The sequence below is a fragment of the Arctopsyche grandis genome, chromosome 6, assembly GCF_051622035.1.
Source record: "Arctopsyche grandis isolate Sample6627 chromosome 6, ASM5162203v2, whole genome shotgun sequence".
Lineage (NCBI taxonomy): Eukaryota > Metazoa > Arthropoda > Insecta > Trichoptera > Hydropsychidae > Arctopsyche > Arctopsyche grandis.
In genome coordinates, this window is record NC_135360.1 from 21184339 (window position 1) to 21205474 (window position 21136).

Below are 21136 nucleotides of genomic sequence, written 5' to 3' on the forward strand. Positions count from 1 at the left end.
TTTTTCTTGTTCCCGGAATTATTTTAAAAACAAAAGTTGTTGAGAGTTTTGTTAAGTAGATATCTGTCTTTATTTTAAGCAAAAAAAAAATTGTTGTAGTATATGGAGCCCAAGATAAAGGAGTCCCATACAAAAACGCACAGACAATGCCGAACAAGTATATTTTTCCTATTTAATTCTACTGTTTTTAATTGGTGCCACGCAATGAAGGCCACTTTTTAAAATAAATTTTTAGCGTTTCAAATAAAATCGAGTCTTGGTTAGTAACTAATATTACTATATAACAACCTTTTCAGTGAGAAGGTCGCTTTATAATTATTTTCCATCAAAGGAATTCCTAAAGACAAAACCTCTATGAAATTATACTAATGAATTTTAGCAATAGCCAGAATTAGAGTCCAAGTTGAACGTTTATTCGAAATTCTAATAAAAAAATATTCAGGAACAATTTAATTTAAAAATTTTTCACAGCTATGATGTTTTTACGAATGCTTTATAATTTAATAATTCGTTAGTATAATATTTGCCAGGTATTACGAACAAAGGTAAATGAGTTCCCTATTACGATAACTCTAAGAATGTGTTCATAACAAAAATGGGATTTTCCAACTCAATTTACCAGTTGAGTGACATTTTCACGAAAACCTAACCTCTCCAACTAACCTGGCTTATAGTTGAACTGTATTTTTAGTTGAAACATATTTTGACCAGTTGGAATATAATTCGCCATATGAATCAACTTTCAAGGGTTAGACGGAATATTTTCTAACTAGTCAAAATATATTACAACTGAAAATACACTTCAAATACACATAACGGTGATTGGTGAATATATTTCGTTAATTCGTTCGCTTGAGACTAATCACAAAGACGTTCATTATGAGTTTTCTCCGTATTGACAGCAAATGGTAATGAACCTCATATACCTTATAATATATATATAATAACGAATTTGGGTGGGTTCGCATAAAACTTTTGCAAGGACAACGCAGCGATTCTCAAACTTTGCTGCTTGAGGTAATCTCCAATGCGACCTAATTTTACGCTTCTTCGAAAGCACACATCGGCCAAAACATGACAGGATAATAAGGGCGGTTCGGATGAAATGGGGGTGTTCTGAATGCGATACAGGAGGGTGAACTTCCGGTTGACCGAATCGATGAGGACTTTCCGTACCTTAGTAGTGTATTGTGCGCGTTAAAAGATAATGCTATCAAAGATTTGAATATATTATATAATATTATGTACAAATGAAGAAGAGTGCATGTACATATAAATGCTTGAGTTCGTATAATAGTTCAAACGATAGTTTGCTTCGGTGCATCGAGAAATAAACATGGGCTAAGCGACTTCATTGGCAAACCTTACCATGTGTCCCTTCACGAATTGAATCCTGAGCAATTTTATGACAATAAAATGTTCATATTTGACTAAATTTTAATATTTTAAAATCATGCTAATACAATACTAGCAAAGTGCCAAATATGGATCTACTCAGTGAACGCTTTGGTGAAGAAAATAAAATATTCGTACGCCTAATAAAAATGTACTTAAAAACTAGTCAACCGTTTTGTCGCCAGCTGGCACTAGTTTTGTGATGTTTTTTTTTTTAGTTTTGTTTATTTATCTTTCAGCTTATTCTGTAATTATCGTAGATTTTGTTTTGATGGTTATTTAAAAGTAAATATATTTTTTAATCAAAATGGAAGCTTTCTACGACTGATTTTATTACATATGCACTTTGGAATATGCTCGTATTCTGAACAGTTTTATTTTTATACTTAAGCATTAGAGTGAAGTGCGAGACCACTTATCACGATCTTATCAACAAATAAAAAAGGTATTAAGTACTTCTGCGAAGTTGTCTTAAGAGTGAATTAAAACGAAAATGCTTAAGACGAAGACTGACATAGTAATCAATTGCTTAAAGTAAATCGTGTGAGAGACCTTGGCGTTTTATTTAATACTAAATATCTTTCCGTTTTCAAATTAATTTGATAATAAGCAAGATATATAGAAACTAAGGCTTCATTTTTACTTATTAGATTATCCAAGCCCATAAAAACCCATAGTATTGTTGCCTTGCTTTTCAATTAATTTGTAAGAATTTATCTGGAATTTGCTAGCACTGTTTGGAATCCTTATTAATAATTTAAAACAAATAAATAAAATATTCCATCTCTACAGAAATTCCAGATTTCTTCACAATCATTGCTTTGTTTGCTTACAATCTCGGAAGAAAATTTCCGGTTCAAGTTTATTGATTAAGCTTTTGAAATATATAATTGATAGTCTTTATTTATTAAGATCCTAATCCAATGTCTAGTCAGACCCCTCCTTAATCCCTCATTATTTTACATTAAACCAACTATTCCTGTAATTCTTTTTTATATAGATCTTTCTCTTCTCCCAACGTTATTCGCCCTCATTTTGATCCTTTTGTTATATTATTTCTTGCTATACATTTATATTATTTGGTCATTATTCTTAGTAATCACATACACAAGTCTCATACATATCTACTACCACTTTTCAATGATTTTATTCTTTGTTTTTTTTATCTAATTTATTTTTAGAAACTTTTTTGCTAATTTTTCTGTTTTAAAAAAATAAATAAACAAATATACATATCTATAAATTAGCAATATAAGCAGAAGTTAGTGTATATTTAAATATTGCGTGGAATATATGTACATATGTATGCGTAGAGTTTTATCTCATGGAGAAGTATTTTACAAATTTAATTGGACACGATTAAAACTTAATACAAAACATATACAAATATGAGCCGTTATAATCGAAAGTGACAGAAGTCCACTTTTCTTCATTTTGTAACAATATTTAAAAATACTGGTGGCCTGTAATACGTTTACTACTTTCGCAAGTTGCGGGACATATCGAATTAGACTTCCGCCACTTTCAAATATAACGGCTCATATGTATTTGGAAATATGTGAAATAGGTCTCAGGTATAAGTACGATATTTTCAACATGCATTATCTTCGATTTGAAATTTATGATACAATTATCGGCTCCTTTGAATATCAGCTCAAAAAAAAAAGATGTAGAGTTTTGACTCATCCTTCGACTAATCCATACAAAGAAGCCGATGCTGTCCTCCTATAAGTGTCCTTCTAAAATCAAAACAATTTTACTAACATAAAATTGAATTGTTTTGAATTTACATACGGTTTAAATGTATGTACATATATTGAAACTGTATTTATAACCAAAAACTGTAGAAATTTTAATTATTTGGGGACATGCATACCAATATAAGATGAAATGCTACGTTGTGAAATAACAACCTCGTCGTGGTATAATTTTATTTTATTATAACATGTAGACCAGGAAGGTTTGACAGGAAGACCCCAATGCGCCGGACAATTAATTACAAACAATGCAGCATTTTAATATTACATAAATCACTGTATTTCCAGAAGCTGAAGAACACGAAATAAAATTAATAAATTAATTAATTACATTATTAATCCATTGAGACATTTATGGATTTTATATTTGCACATAATTTTTACAAATTATACACACAATAAATACAGAAGATTTGTGACAACAGGAAAGATGATTTTTTTCCAATTTTGAGGAAACCTTTCAACAATGATCAGAAAAAATTGGCAAACTCTGATAAGAAACGATCGATTTGGAAGTCACAAATACCCCCAAATCTAACCAGCAGTATAGCGGATCGAACCCACTGATAACGGACGGCTGCTTTAAATGCAATTCTCATCTTCTCGAATGATAGATTGCACATCAGATGATGGGTAACCTTTCGATGTGCACAGATGCAATTATTAAAATGGTAATTATTAAAATTGAGTTGGATCTTTCAGGCGAGTTTAATAAGGCAAGATTCGATAAGTTCCGAATCTTGCCTTATCAATCTGTGCACATCGAAAGGTTAATCGTCATCTGATGTGCAATCAATCTGATGAGAAAACGAGAATTACGTTTAAAGCTGCCGTTCTGTTAATCTGGCGATTTTAGAGTGGATGCACCAAACCCCTGGCTATTACATATAATATTTATTATATGTCAGAGCAGTGTATTATCAGAGGTATGAACAAGTCGATCTTTGCCTGCATCTGTTTATTGTGATGAGGATTTATTGGGACATGAAATTTCGCGAGTAGGAAAATAAGCTGACATAGATTAGGGACAAATGTTGACAAAACAGTATACAGGATAAGTACAAAGGGGAAATAGACAGAGAGAGAAAGAGTTTTCTGTAATTTTATGCCCGTGGGAAACGTCGCGTGTCCCCGCAGACAACTCCTTTGTTTTCGCGTCTGGCGCGTGACGTGTTATCTCATCTCCTTTCACGTTTTTCGCACAAATACGCACACACACGTATGAGTGTATGTGTGCGCGCGCAGCTGCGAATTGAGACTTTTCGCACGTGACGGGCGAACGAAACGACGATTTCACACAATGGGTAGAAAACCAAGAGAATACGAATAATTCCCGTATTGTTCGAATTACCTAGTTGATGTTTGTATGTGTGGAGTCGTGTGAGTACGTGTATGCACACTTTTATATGCGAGCATAGAAAACGTGTCGCCGCTTGTGGAAAATTAATGAATTTTCCGTCGGAAAAGTCGTCGCGCTTTTTTTCAATTACTACAAGTGTTAGCGCCGCTCGTTATGATATATTCCATTCAATTAAATTTAATGTAAAATATGTTTTGTACGTGTTTCAATTATCTCTATGTGTGCATACATACATATACTATATTTGATTGATTGTGTGCGTAATTTGACAAATTTTCAGTTGCAGAAATTTATGAGGCAGTCAATTTTTTTTTTTTGGTTTGATAAACACGCTTTATTATTCTTGTCGATTGACAATTACATTACCCTTTTAAAAAGGTCGAAAGTTTTCACGTAAATTTTATTTATGCAAACGCCTGACGTTGAGTGATCTGTTTACCCGAAAAATATTTTATATCGAGGAATTTTATAATAAAAAAATTCAGATACTCTGACATCAATTTCTATATTATTTTTTCAAACAATATTTAAATATATTTAATAATAAAAAGCACGCCTACGTAAGGAAATGCTATTAAAAGTACACGTATACGCACTCGATGTATTATGTCAGGATGTTTATGAAATATTCTTACATGCTTCCAATATATATATACATATGTATTACACATATTTCTAAGGAATGATTTTCATACGGTTTTATTTGACTAGAAATTTCTATCTGTCGGGAATAATTCATGTGAGCAAATTTTTACCTAGAAAGATGTACATCTTTCGAGCTGATTTTCTTAAAATTTTGAACCCATGATATATGTACATACAATCAAAATTTGAGTCGTAACACGGGATTCTATGTAATACCGGTACTACTGAAACCGATTTTACCGGATTTTGCACAAATTGTGATTTTCAGCACTTCCTGTAGTACCGAAATATAATAATTTGTTTTGAATGTACATAGAATAGAACGTTTTATCGGATTATATATTTTGTATAGATTAGTCTAAAAATGAGTCAACACTTTTTGACCTGCTATTCAAAAAGAAGCGCTAAGGATATTAGAAATTTAAAATATTTATTTAAGATTGATAACTGAACGTTTTCAATGAAAATCCTCGTTTTTTAAGATGACAAATAATTTATTATACATGTACATATATACAGTCGCGCTCACATAATTCAATCAATTATTTAATTTACGCATGTTAATAAATCAAATGAAAAATATATCACTGATTTTATAACATGGTGAATGCTTTGGAATATCAATTTTCATTTTTTTAAAACACTCAAATTCATAGAGAATGAAAATATTTTGCGTTGTGATATTGATTTTTGTTACCATTCACTGTAGAATTAAATTCGAGAAAAAAACCAATTATCGTACGTGTTCATATTGCACGACTGACGTTATTTAGGGTTGCGTTGCTGGCCCTTTGAAGTAGTCGATTCGTTTTTAATTGAGCATTCACTTCTCTTTGTGATAAAAGGCGAAGTTGATATTTGAAATATAAAAATAAAAACATTTTTACATGTGGTACAAATTAGTTTACGAATAGCTAAAAAAAGAGTAAAAAAAAAACATCAAAGTGATGGTACAAAATTAGTCGTATAGTGAAGTCCGTTAAACGGTTCATTTCGTACGAGACTCGACGGGTGGTCTTTCCCTTTTCAAACTAATTTATTAGTTCCGTACGTTAATTTAGATCGTTTTTTTTTTCAATTAGAATTAATTAAGGCAGAGTTCTTTGTAGAATCGACGATGATTCAATGAAAGAATGTTCTGTTTCCGGTCGTTTCAAAGTGAATTTTTGAGGCCGGGATCGTTCGTGTGAAATATTTCGCAGTGAGCGGCCATTAGCCGATTTATTGCCGCAATATTTCACGATAAAATCGTATGATCATTTATTATAACATACGCACATATACATACATGCACACTCAACTCTACTATAAATAGACAGAAAAATAATTTAAGGGCTATTTTTAAAAATGCTCAAAATAAACGGTTCAACAAAATTATAATCTATTTTTTTACGACTTTCTTGATTCATTTGAAATTATTAATATACATATTACATCTTATACTACTAACCAAGTTAATTACATGTATTTATATTTATATACACCATACATATACATGTGTATGTAAATTTATAAATATGTCAATCTTTTTCTCGAAAATTGAACCAACACTTTATTTTTATGTAAAAATTTCAAATGGAATGATTGGTTTCAATCTTGGAATGACTCATTTAGAGGGTTGTATTTAAATGAAATAAAATATTTAAGTAAATTAGCAAATTGTTATTGCACCATAAATTTCATGTTTTGCACAAAATTGATACAAAATTACAACATTGAATGTTGTAATTTGGAACCCAATCTCAATTATTTGTTTTTTTGTTTGTCGTAAAATTGATATGTGAACAAATATGTGAATCGATATATACATACATATGTATATCGTATTAACATTTTTCATTCGAACAAATAAGGACGTATGTTTTTGTTCTTGAAGCATATTAAATCCGGTTTTATTTGAAAATTCGGTGTTTAGAAAGTCTCTATTCGGTCTAGACTAGAAAAGCCTATTTGTCGTTATTAGACAATTGACCCTTGAAATCCTACCATACCCTTTATTCTCGGTATGCTAAAAATGTATTGCACCCTCGCATCCTAACCCATCCCCTTTCATTTCGCCCCTATCTCCCCTTCGAACTTGGGCAACATTCCGCGTGAAAATTACATCGTTAAGTTGACGAATGTCCGAATTATCCTGGAGACCGGAAAATTGGTTTCAACCGCGAGATATTCGACAACGAGTCTAAAATCCCCGATAATTTTATTATACCCGAAAATTTTCTACCGTGCAGAAACCGAGTTAATTGTCGTATCGAATATCGGATTCCGCGATTGGATAAAAAGCTTGGCGATAACTGCGGAAAATATTTTGCCTAAAAAAATTAAAAAAATTTCGCATTTCAATTATCCTTTATTCGTATCATGGGTACCTGTATTATATTTTTTGCAAGAATCGATAAAGTGTGGGAGGCTTCCTATTTTCCTGCCTTCTCTCTGTTCGCATTTTAAAATTCCGCAATTGTAAGCCTTCCGGGCACCGACTCAGATTACTCTTCCATTCCCATTTGCTATTCAAAGCGATTACTGAAGTGAAATAAATTTACAAATCAATTTGTATTCTATAAATATATTATTTAAATGCTACTCCGTACAATTAATTATTTTGATACAAAAGTGTTTTGACTTTTAAACCCATTTCATTAAAATTAAACTGATATTCAACAAAAAAATTGACATAAATATACAATGTATAATATATATATATATATATATATATATATATATATATATATATATATATATATATATATATATATATATATATATATATATATATATATATATATATATATATATATATATATATATATATATATATATATATCGACTACAAACATTGTTTGCAGAATTGAATTAAATCTTATTCTTCAATGGAATTATATGATTGGAAAATGTTTATACTCATATAATAGAAAGGTTTTTTTATTGAACAAGTTTTTTTTTTTTTTGTATTTCGATCGGTTTCATTGAATTGCTTCTTGTGTGTGGACGTATTAGAATTAAGGTATAATACAGCCATTTCACTCGCGCTTCATTTCCACCTGGAGTCGACAGTTTTCTCCGACGAGAGGAAAATTCTCGTTGTGGAAAATGTTTTCCCGACGTTAGAATCGAATATGTTCCACGGAGGCGTGTAAAAATCTGTCCTTCGTCCGACATAGAGGAGACTGGGGTGAATGGTGACAAACGAGCTAAAAAGATATTATCCGCACCAGTCTCGTTACTAGACAGAGGGGCGGCGAAGAACACACACGCATAAAAAATGCAAAAATATACATACATATATATAAATACACACGCACATGCGAATATTTGTCGGAATCGCATGGCCTTTTGACGACGTCATACATTATTCATGTTCTTCGATACAAAACACGGGCGTAAGCTCACCTCCTAGGTCGTTTGTCGTTCTTTTTCACATTTAACATATTTTGCAGACGCTGTCCGTTGGACACCGCAAAAACGAATTTATGAGCCGTTTCCTGTGCGCCAAAATCCCGTCGATTTTTTTACGGGTCACATGAAATAATACTATACATACAAAGCAGCGCGAATGTCGTATGTGTCGCCCCATAGTACCACCGTTGACGCAGCGTAATTAATGACTAAATGTTTTTATTCTGATTCGGCTGTTTAAAAAGTAATTTATTTCGCATTCGCGAATGATAAATGATTAACGATTTGCTCGTATGAACGAGATGGGGAAAATTTTTACGACGCGTTGACAATTTTTATTTCAATAATTCTGCAATGATAGATTAGCTTCTACATACATATAGACATTATATTACGGTTAAAGATCACATCGTAAAGGTACAGATCACACTGTAGTAATACAGATTAGGGCTTTTCCCCTGGTCCATGCAGGACATAAATTCCCGGAGAATCATGGAAGTTTTTATGTCTCGTGCCCTCAAGAATTCTTAATTCGAATAGATATATCAAATATATTTCAATCAAAACGGTGAATTATGTAAATGGTGAATGAATATCCTAATATGAAACTATTATAAATTGAGTGTATTCTTCTTGTATTGACGATTGCACAATAAAAAAATAATTAAGATTCTAATGAAAATGAAAAACTTATTAAATTGACGATGAATGAAGAAAAAAAGCAAAACTACAAAATTTTGTATGTTATAACATAACATTCATACAAAACTACAAAATTTTGTTTGAATGTTAATAAAAAAAAATCTCAACTTATAATAGATGAAAAATGGACTCAAAAATCATATGTTCCGGGATCCTGGGAATTCCAGAAACGATCCTTAGCTCCATCCTGTGTTCCGGAATTGAAAAAGCCCGGGAAAACAGAAACCCTAGTACATATCATTGTAAAGGTTCAAATCACAACTCAAATAAATATACATAATGTATAAGCGGTAGCTTTTATAAACCCACTATTTTTAATAATTTATAATCCGTTCAAATATTTTTTACAAATTACAATTATTAGCCTATGCTGCTGCACCTGTATGAAATAACGCCTCTAATCCTACCCTTTCCAAGCTCCAAATTATACGAAATAAATTCCTAAAAATAACTTATAACTGTATATTAACGTTTGATTAATATAATACTGTTGCGTAGGGCTGGGTGGAGGATCCAAGTAAAAGGCCAACAGTCGTATCACAGCATTTATTGATTATTAAGGAGATACACGCACTGTCAGTGCTAAGTTTAGAATCACCTGATATCGCATACGTACCGCCTTATAAAGGGGTAGATCTCTCAGGACGTCTAATCTGTTTACCTACTGTATAGTCACGTATTCGGATATGTATTCCCACGGTATGAGAAGTGCAATCATTGTTTAGCTTACATGCACTTAGCTTGTCGCTAATCCTTAAAACCACTTACACCGGTCTCACGGTCTCTCAGGACGCTACCCGGCCTAATCCGATCGCAATTACTCGGCGGCTCTTTTTAGTATACGTAACAATACTATGGTTACTAACAAAAATAAAATAAAATTGTAAAATAGAAAATGATCAGTAGATCAGTAGCTATCAATATACGTATATGTAGATATAAGATGCACTGTTAACATAATTTAGTAATAATAAAAAGCATTTAAAAATAAAAAACTCAAAATCAAATATTTTATACACCATAAAACAAACAAAATTTTATTTGAATAAAATAACTCATTTCGTTTGTTTCATAAAAATTTTCACAGTAAAGTTTTCATGCTCGAATGAATTTAAATATTTAAATTGTTTATTGAGAAAATATTTCAATAGAATAATAGATTGTAAGTAAAAATCGTTTATTGTCAAAAAATTAAATTATTTCCAATTTAAGATGAATGCAACGAAATAATCTAAATGATTTTTTAAGGCCACAATAAATTAACAGTACTACATATATAACATGCATATATGCACTTGAATTCTTACCGTGCACCAATATGATTTGAAATCGACATATTGAACATTAAAGTACAATCATTATAATTAACTTTTCGTTATAAAATTAATCAATTTGGCTGTAAAAAGGCGTTCGAATTTTAATATATTTTTGTAAAATTCATTTCAGGTGTGTGTTTAAAATTTGATCAACCATTAGGTGATAAACTATATACTGACCTTAGAGATACTGTACAACTTTAAAGGTAAATAATAAATGACTTTTGAATCACAAAAAGAAAAATCGCAAATTGTATGCTATACGTTAAATAGATTTAACGAAGAGTTTTGTCTTAATATCATGATTATTTTTTACAATATAAAAGTATAATTTGTTATTATGTTTTATAATAATATAACATTATAAAAATGCGAATTTTGGATTTTCATCAATGGACCTAGTCGAAAATATTTGTCGCATCAAGGCAACATTAGTTAAAAATCCTTTGCCTCCAACCAATCGATTTATCTCGTTAAACATTGCGAAAAAGTAGATTTTTTTCATTTATACCTTTTTCGAGAATAGATTTTTTATTATTTTTGAAAAAATGAGCACTCAATATAAACCTATTGGCGTTTATTTGTGTTGATTATGATAAGTTTTGACTGATTAACCTGATTAACAAGATATTATATATCTTAAAAAATTAGTCTCGGTAACCTTGTTCTTTTGGTAAGTTTTCCAATAAATCTGAATTTAACAATCTTTTAGCACTTTAACCCAAAATTTCTATTTGTATTTTTCTTATTTTGAATTTGTATGTTTGCGGTCAAACGAGATAAAAATAATTGTAATGATTTTTTAATGTCATTATCAAAATTCACATTACAATAATACTCTATAGCTATTATGCATAGCAGTTTTTTCTGGAGTACAGTAATGAAGTATTGTTGAATTGACACATTTTCACGAGTACAATTACGACAAATTTTTCCTGACCTCAATCCCCTCGAAGGAAAAAAATCCAACGGAGGAAAACCACGGAAAAACACAATACGTTCACAATTTGCATATAAATTTCGTAGCGCAATTTGCATAACTGCAAAATTGCCTTGTTAACTTTATTTATTTTTTTGCCGTCGTCCGTTTCGGAAAGAAATATAAATTTTTTCCGGGCCAAATTTGTTTCCGAGTCTTAAGTGGACTTTTTATTTTATTTTTAAAGGGGCGACGAACGGTCACGTCGGAAAACCAGTTTTCCAGTCGCGGTGAGCGAAGGTGTAAACAAAAAGGGAACTTTGCATTTTTTGAGCGGCGTTTTTTTATATTTTTTTCACAGGTTTCTCTTTTCACCATCGTGTGCGCGCACACGACGGACAAAGTTTCAACGAGAGGGAAAACAGGGTCGCATTTTCCCGTTAAAAAGTCACCTAGAGAGTTTTTCTCAAACGTAAATCTCCCCTGCCCACTCCATCGCTTTTGTTGAATGAGCTTTTAAACTCTAGAAACACGTGTTTACACATTAATATAATTATACATAGGTACGTATGTCATGTAGCAACATGCATACGTAGGGTGTATGAGGGGTCATGGGTACAATCTGTGGTCCTGTGCTGTTGGCCAGGTCTTGGATATATGTGACTACAAGTGGATCGTTTTCTATCACAGTCTTCCAATTTATCTGATTTCATTGTTTATACGATTGCTACCAAATTGTCCAGCTTATCTCATTTACCATCATTATTTGAATTTTATTTCAAATTTACAATAATAATGTTATGAATTTATATATGTATATACTTACATATGTAAGTAATATGTAAATTTAGCCACACGTGTTGCCTTGGGGGCAATCCCGTGAATACACCATGGTAAATATAAATTTAAAATAAAAATAAAATGAAATGGGTAGGCTTGCATTAATACAAACACTAATTTGTATATTATATATACGTATACATATATACATATAAATTATATGTAAGCAAGCAATATTGATGTTAAAGTTCATATATTATAGCAGAATTTCATTCAAAATTGTCATAAATATGTACATATGTATATGAAATCCCAATTTTGTTTGAATAGCGTTCGCAGTGAAAATTTTGGAATTGACGTTTCAATTTGTTGCTTTGAAAATAATAGCTTTTGCCGCTGTACAATGTTTTAAAATCGGCTGTTCGTATTTCAAACAATAACATACACATCCAAACGCACACGCCTACGTTCGTAAAAGCTGAAGAAAACGAGAACAAAAGATGAATTGCGGTAGATATTTGCGCGGCAACTCATAAATCAATGTTGCGCGGAAAGGCGCGGACTATTTGTTTTTGTTTTGTGAATTTTTGTATATGAAAACTTGCGTGTTCACTAGACTTATATTCACTGGCATTGTGAAGCCCTTATCACTCTTTGTCTTATTCAACGCCGGCTAATCTTTGTTGTCATTCGTTTGCTTTTTGTGTGTTCTTTTGTAAACTTCCGAGTGGTGGAAAACGACTAGCAGTTTGATATTGCGATAAGTCGCGCAAAAATTAACGGCATTTTTATGCAAAACTTTAGTTAAACTTAAACGCCAATTAATGTAATTGTGCATTTGCATAATAAAGTACTTTATATGGTAGTTTTATTTTTATTTTCGTATATCTCAATTGAAAATTTATCGAGTCATCTTTGTAGAACGATTATTTACATTTGATATACTCGTACGTTATAACTTGTTTAAATGAGATTATATGTATGTACAATCATAATATGATTTTCTTCATACAATACAAGCATTTTGTTGAAATACGAGATAAAACAAATTCTATAAATTGTCTAGTCCCATTTAATATTAATTTTCTGTTACAAAAGTCTTAATGAATCGAAAATAATAATCGAAACCCACCATGATTAAAATTATGGTATATTCTATTTTTCCGTAAATCTCTTTAAATACATAATCTGTAATTGTTCAATTTTCACGGTTTATTAAAATCGAATCCTGTTTTTTTAAATACACGCACGTATTTGGGGATAATTTGATTATAATCAACAAATAAAATAAACTGTAATAACATACAATAAATAATATAATAATAACATGATTGCTTTCCGTGATAACTGAAATGTATCAAAATATATAGTATATTTAATTTTATTATTTTGCAGATACGCATTATGTCAATATTTCAAAGTCCGATAAATTCAATTGATATATTGTCATAATTTAAGTCACTGCTAACAATATTTTTTGACCAACAGCATATATCAATGGTAAGCGTGTAATGATTTCAATTGTGAGATCATGGATTTAATTTCTGGCTGTGCTACTGGCCAGACCTTGAAATGTGACTCCAAGGTCGATCGTTTCCTATTAGAGTTTGCCAATTTATCTGATTTCATTGAAACAGTTCCAAAAAATTGGCAAACCTGTCCTATTTCTAGTAAAATTCGAGCTAACAGCATCTCAAGGTGGCTGATTTATGAAATGCTGCAAATTTGGTCTTAGATATCTCGAAAACTTCAAAAATGCAAATTTATCAAAAAATTATCCAAAGAAGTATGTATATCTCTATGATGATTTGTTAAATAACCAGCAGCGTGGTCTAGTGGTGAGTGTTGTATTCTCTCGTGCTAGGTGTCATGAGTTCGATTCCCACTGAAGTCTCGTTGCTGGCCAGAACTTGGTTTGTTGGGGTCGGTCGTTTATTATCAGAATTTGTCAATTTTTCTGATTTGAAACGATTCCTGTAAAATTGGCTTTTCTTATCCAATTTTCTATTGCGAAAACCTTGAGTTATTCTTATTTCTCAGGTTTTGTCATTTTCTCTCCATAGATGTTACATAATAAATGTTATTATTCGTATTGTTTACGATGTTTGTAATGTCTGACCATAGATGTCAGGTGTTGTTTCGATGTGTATGTTATAATTATGTATTTAATAATATATGTAATACTAGCTTTATTACCCGGCTTCGCTTGGTATTTGTAATATAAACCGCTTAAACATGACTAATCTAATAGTAACCATTTTATTAAAAAAAGTATAATAGTTTTATTTTATATAAATTTATTTGAATAATCAAAAAAAATATATATGTACACCCACGGAGTCTGCGCTCCCTAGGGGGTGGATCCCCAGGGCTTCACCCTCGGCGCCTACGCGCCCGGGAACTTCGAATCCTTTGAATTGGAAAAAAGCGAATTATTTGTTCAATGACGTCAGAACAATAGACTGTCAACTATTAATCGAATTGACGAAAAATACAAACATACATACAAACTTTAGTGTTTTATATGTAAGATATAATTTCTCGAGTCTTAATCTGTTTAGCACACTCGCTGCTTTCGAGTAATCTGTTAGGCCAGTGTGCATGATAAAAAAAATAGTCTATAAATTGTTTATCGATGTTTGTAATTGGCCAGGAAGGCGCATTGGGGTTTAACCTGTTATGCCTCCCTGATTTATACATATACATATATGTACATACTTATCGTTACCTTATTTTTAAACTGTACCTGTTTTAACTGTTAGTTAGAACCTTTTCAACGAAAGTTAACGATATATGTATGTTAATTTAATAAAAGGTAATAAACGAATCTATCCGTTAACATTTTGTAAACTATTACAAATAACAAAGCTTTGGTTTTGGGTTTTGTTTTTAAACTTGTTAAATTTAATGTGATGAGGAGTTGCCTTATTTATGTAGCTATTTATTGTTTAATCTTCACAAATATTGAACATTGGCCGACGCTAAAGTCGTATTCTATTTATTGTTCAAGTTTCAAATTATATATTACGTTATTGGTTCTAGGGATAATTAGGCCTTATAAGTATGCTTGAGCATATAACCACACTATGCTTGAGCATATAACACAAATTGGAATTATTCGAAAACAGATACTATTTAAACAAAGCGATGTGCTATTATAAACTTAGAGGTTGCCGAATATTTTGCCCGTAAGAAATATTTTGATAAGATGAAATAAAGCAGAATTTGGCCTTATAAGTATGCTTGAGCGTATAACCCCGCATGCCTACATTGGAATTATTCGAAAACAGATACTATTTAAGCAAAGCGATGTGCCATTATAAACTTGGAGGGTGCCGAAAATTTTGATAAGATGAAATAAAACAGACGCGGAAATCCATCAGATGAGATACCTTGCGATCGCGTATTTTGATCCCAGCACTCAGACGGGGATGTTTTCGGCTCATACGCGCGCGGCCTCCCAGATATTTTAGTTGTGAAGTTGAATCTCTTAGGTTGAATGGGAATGTGCGGGTGTGTGTGTTTTAAATCTCAAAGGCGGAGTGTTGAATACGCTTTATAGAACGGAGCCCTTTGCGAATTTATATTTCGAGTTGAATAAATCGAAAACAATCGAGGCGGATTTATTTTCTCGCATTTTATTTATTATAGGCGACGACGAAGAGTCTTTGTATTGGCGATAAACGGCTACGCTCTCTCACTCTCTCCCGCCGAAAAGATAAATCGGCTTTCTTCTGGGGCGGCGAACTTTCGCCGAAGAACACAACATCGCTTTGGACGTATCCTGTCTGCCTTTGTTATTATCGTCGAGAGGCTCGAACAAATTTCGTCCTTTTGTTCGCACTCGGGCGGGGCAACCGAAGGACTTGGCGGGGGCCCCTTCAGGCGCGATAAAGAAAATTAGGGCTGGCTGGGAGCGTTTAAAGTTCGAGTGAAAGTTTTCCGGGATAAGCGGCCCGTGAAGGCGAATAAAACACCGTGTTTATGAATAAATAAGTCGCGCTGCGCTCGGAAAAGCAGGAAGCGCGGCGCGAGCTTTCCCGGTCGCCGCAGAAGAAGATTCGGAAAATCGCCGTGTACTACAGGTGGAAATTCGCGCTATTCAAGCCAAAGATGATGCGGGCTACTATTACTAACGGAGAAGATTTGAGATTTTCTGAGATTCGTACATACGTCGATTTTAATAGGTTTACAGTTAATATATAATACACTTGGTGAGTCAATATTTTATTCTAATGTTGTTTTTGTTTTGTTTGCAATACTATCGGCTTTTACAAAGCATTACTCATTTTGCACCTGTATGTCTTATAATTTTTGTCCAATTTTAAAGTTGCTAGATCAATATTGTCTGGAAATGTTAGTAATTACTTACAAACTACATACATACATATGTACAAATTGGATTTGTTCAATCTAAAATATGCTGATCTGGTTGAGGAATTGTCTAATTTGAGATCGTAAATGTGTTCTAACATTTAATTGTTCATATTTCATTTTATTTTTGCTATTTAATCTACATTATTTTCATGCTTTGTTTTTGTTTACATTTTATTACATTTTGATATTTAATTTTTATTTTTGTATTTCATGTACATATACATATGTATGTATGTATGCCTAGCTATAGTGACGCCCTGGAGTATATCTCTTATGTCATTATAATTTAACTGTAATAAATAAATAAGTAAATACATATACTATATATACATATATATATATATATATATATATATATATATATATATATACACATATATATATATATATATATATATATATATATATATATATATATATATATATATACGTATCAACTTTATAACCATTTAATCACTACGTTTATGTGATAGATCGACTTAATTACCGTTATTTAGTACTTTCAGAAATAGATTGGTATTGTTTTTCTACTGAAAAATTTATGTTAGTTAGTAAAATATATTAACATAGTTTTAGTTTCGCTAGTTCGAAAGAAACCTGCAAAATTATATTTTTTTTTATACAATTTCAATTCCAATTCAATACTGATTTCAGCTTGTCATTTCACCTAAGCAAAACAGTTTTTTTAAGAATACATGGTAAAGGCAGCAAAGTCAATTGACCCAAGGGGTTTGTTAATCCATACATATAGTGGTACAGAAATACAAATATCAAATAATATAATAAAAAAAGTAAAAATCAAAAACAAAGAAAACCGAAAAGAACCCACAAACAATTCAAAATAGATGAAAATAAAATAAACAAGAGAAAACGCAAAATATTAAAGACTTTAAATAAATGGAAGAACTATAAAAACCGGTTTATTTTAAGAAATTCACCAAGCTGATTTTTAATAAGGTTTAAGGTACTAGAAGCTACAAATTAATTAGATAGACTTAGAAAATTAAGCCACTCTATTTGAAAAGAAGGATTCTCCAATTATTTTGAAATGAATATATTTATGGAGTCTCTGAGTCTCTCATGAGTGCTATTTTTAAACGTAATGAGGTTTATCACAGGACAATTTTAATGGATATTTATAATTTTATAGACTTCAGTTGGATCATCTCTAATTTTTATCGTCTCCAAATTGGAAATATTCATACTTTCCAATGTCATCATATCATATGAAAGTGATTTAAGTTTGAAAGGCATATTTGTAATTTTTTGTTGGACTTTTTCTAATGATACAACGTCTTTTTTAAAATAAGGGTTGAAATGGAATAAGCAAATTCAAGTGTGCAGTATATGTAGGTATAATATAAAAATATTAATTTCTTTTAAAATGCTTAATTTAATTACATTTCCTTCAATCGCTCGTTAGTTAACCTATGCTGTCCTGTATAGATTTTCTAAGCCACTATTAGATTTATTTTTTCCCTTTATACTTAATATAATATTGAGATTATACTCAATGATTTCGTAATATATGATATTTATTTTTCACATACATAATTAATACTTTTATAATATTTAATAGCTCACCTGTGGTTATGTGAAGCACCAACAGCACCAGAAGCTGCAGGTACAGGGTCCGACTAAACGACAACATTTTCGATGAACACAAACACTTCATAACTGTAATGCACTATTGAGTCGATTCTTTGTCGAACTTGTCGCGTTTATACAGCATGTTCGTTTTAAATTTTGATTTTAAAATTTCACTTCGAATGTCCTGATGCGGTGCGTTGTCTTTTCATCTGAAAGCAATATTAATAATTAAAATCATTTTTGTAGTAATTTACTTCGCTCATAAATATAAATAATCGAGTGATACGGTATCTGCAGTCAAAAAGGGTTAAGATATCGGTCGTGTTCAAATAGGTTGTCAACCTCGGCTTTATATCCTGTACGGCGATAGAAACTTATTTGATTTATAGAGCTATCGTTATTTATGTCAGATGTTATCGTTTCAGCATTTTCCTTTTTTTTCTACTTTCGTTTTTTAGTTTTACGATGAAATGATTTACCCTTCGTGGATTTATTATGCGTTTACGGCAACATAAATTACGCAAAAGTACCGCTATGGAAAAAATTTAAAATTATATTTGAATGTTTATCTGGAGCTTATATTTTATAAATGTGTGTAGAAAAATTAATGGACGTAGTCGTCAAATCGATATAAAAATGAAAGCACAAATGAAATGTAAACAGTGTGGGTGGTGTGAAAACCGGAATAAACAAAAGCTCCTGACAAATAAATCAATGTTTATTTCGACCCGCCCACCCTTCATTCGGAATAATATCAGATTAATATTTAAATTTGAAGCCATTAAGTACACACGAATCCCCCATTGTTACACACAAGCCCTTCGCCGATTCGCGTATGAGCGTTTTGTTTACCAGTAAAGAAATGGCAATGCGAAAGCTCTCCCCATAATCGAATCGTTTTTTGTTTCAACTAATTTTATTTGTGGACTAAATTTTTAACTGAATTTGGTACGGTTAATGGAATATAATTTTATTATTTTCGATATATTTAGGAATTCATTTATTTCACTGAAATAAAATGTGTATGTAAAAGTTATTGCAGAGTTTATTTGGCGTATATGTACTATGCATATTTTTTATGGAAATAACTAGCTGAACCCTGCATGCGTTGCAATGCCACAATAACGCATGCAATTCCCGTTCCCGTTCTCGTTCCCGTTCCCGTTCCCATTTTTCGGAACAACGCAGGCTGCGAACACCCTGGTCGAGACGCGAAAACATTTGAAATTATTGCGTTGCAATGCCACTCATTCCCGTTTTTCCCGTTTCTGTTCCTGTTTTTTCCCGTTTTTTTTTCGCAGTAATCTTTCCGGACATGCATACAATAAATCCTGAAAGTTCCATCGTAATCGCTTCAGTGGCTTAGGAGCCTATTCGAGACACACAGACATTAATTTTTATATATATAGATTCAGTTTTGGTTATATAAACATGTATTTTGCTCAGTCTCAAATAATAAATATAAAATTTTGAATTTTTTCAATAATAAAACAACAGAATAATTTATATAGAACCACTTATGTATTTGCAGTTGCATAAATGGCTATATATACGTAACTTTAATTCGGCTACTATACACATATTAATATTTTTGATCAAACCCCTTGGGTCTATCGGCTTTGCCGCCTCCCCCAAGTGTATTAAATAAATAAATAAACATACAATTTTATACTATACACTTAGTACACCTTAAATTTATTTCGAATACTTTTAACTTTAAAATAAATACTATTCACTTGGTACACCTTCGATTTATTTCCAATACTGGTTTAATACTATACACTTCAATTTAGAAAATGTTGACATAGTATCACGAACTTTTAATAGGATTGTTTTCATTTGGCAATAGGATTTTTCAGATATTTTTGAAGAAACATAATATAATTTTATTGAAAACTGAGTTGGCAAGGGCTGTCGTTTAATTTTTGCCTTACATCTTTGTTAAATATTTCACTTTCCAAATTATAATTATTAATTATAATTATTATCAAGAAGATTGTTCATCTTCTATCTTCCATCTGTGATACAATATGAATTTATTAATTAATCTATACTTAAAAAAAATAAATATATGTATACAATCAAAATTAAAGTTCAATTAATTAGCACGTTTATTATAATAATGACTAAACATTTTCGTTCAAATGAATTTGATTATATTATATAATTTTCATTTATACTTTTTTTTTACAATTTAATCATTTGTTTGATCTCTGTATGTATTTTTCAATTCAAAATGTTCCTTGTTGTTCATTTTTATCTCGGAAATGTATTAATTCAGTTATAAACGGTCTTAAGATTTATCGTACGAAACTAAATTCAATACGTTTGAATGTTAAAATAACAATATTCATTTCAAATTAAATTATTCACAAATCGTAAGTTTCTCCTTTATACATCATATTATAAACAAACATTATTTACATTAGATTGTAAATTTTCGTCTGCCAAATATTCAACTCATTGGATCGGATTTTATTTTAATCAATTATTGAGAGAAATTCCGGATTTCGATCAATTTCAATTCACGCTGTTTTTATCGCAATTACTCGTGATGAAAATATAACATTTACATTTTGGGTTCTTTTTGTGAACTTTTCCGGTTTTCTAGCGAAAATATCTCGTTAAAATTGTGCAGCCTCGTGTGAAGATGAGTTCACTATTCTTCGTCTTTTTATTATTATTTTTTTTTAGACGAAGGGTCAGAGGACTAGCGGTCGCTGGGTGGGGGCGTTAAATTTCCCCTGGGCTCCTTCTTCTGGTCGCTTATTTTTATATCCCTCTGAGGGTGGGACGGTGTCCCCAAGGAGACGCCGAAACCCCATCTTCACTTTTGAACGGTCGATGCGTCCCACTACTGTTTGATACATCGCCCTCTCGAGGTCCAAGGTCTTTTTGT

At 31.4% G+C, this 21136-nt stretch overlaps 1 protein-coding gene across 1 annotated transcript in view; it reads right to left on the reverse strand.

Annotated features, from left to right (window-relative positions):
* Positions 1 to 21136, reverse strand: part of LOC143913158 (zwei Ig domain protein zig-8-like) — a 92270-nt gene that overhangs the window by 46085 nt on the left and 25049 nt on the right. The window contains exon 2 of the mRNA XM_077432795.1: positions 18232 to 18446. Coding sequence (XP_077288921.1) covers positions 18232 to 18322 — 91 coding nt within the window. The 5' untranslated portion in view covers positions 18323 to 18446. The remainder of the gene's footprint in view (positions 1 to 18231; positions 18447 to 21136) is intronic.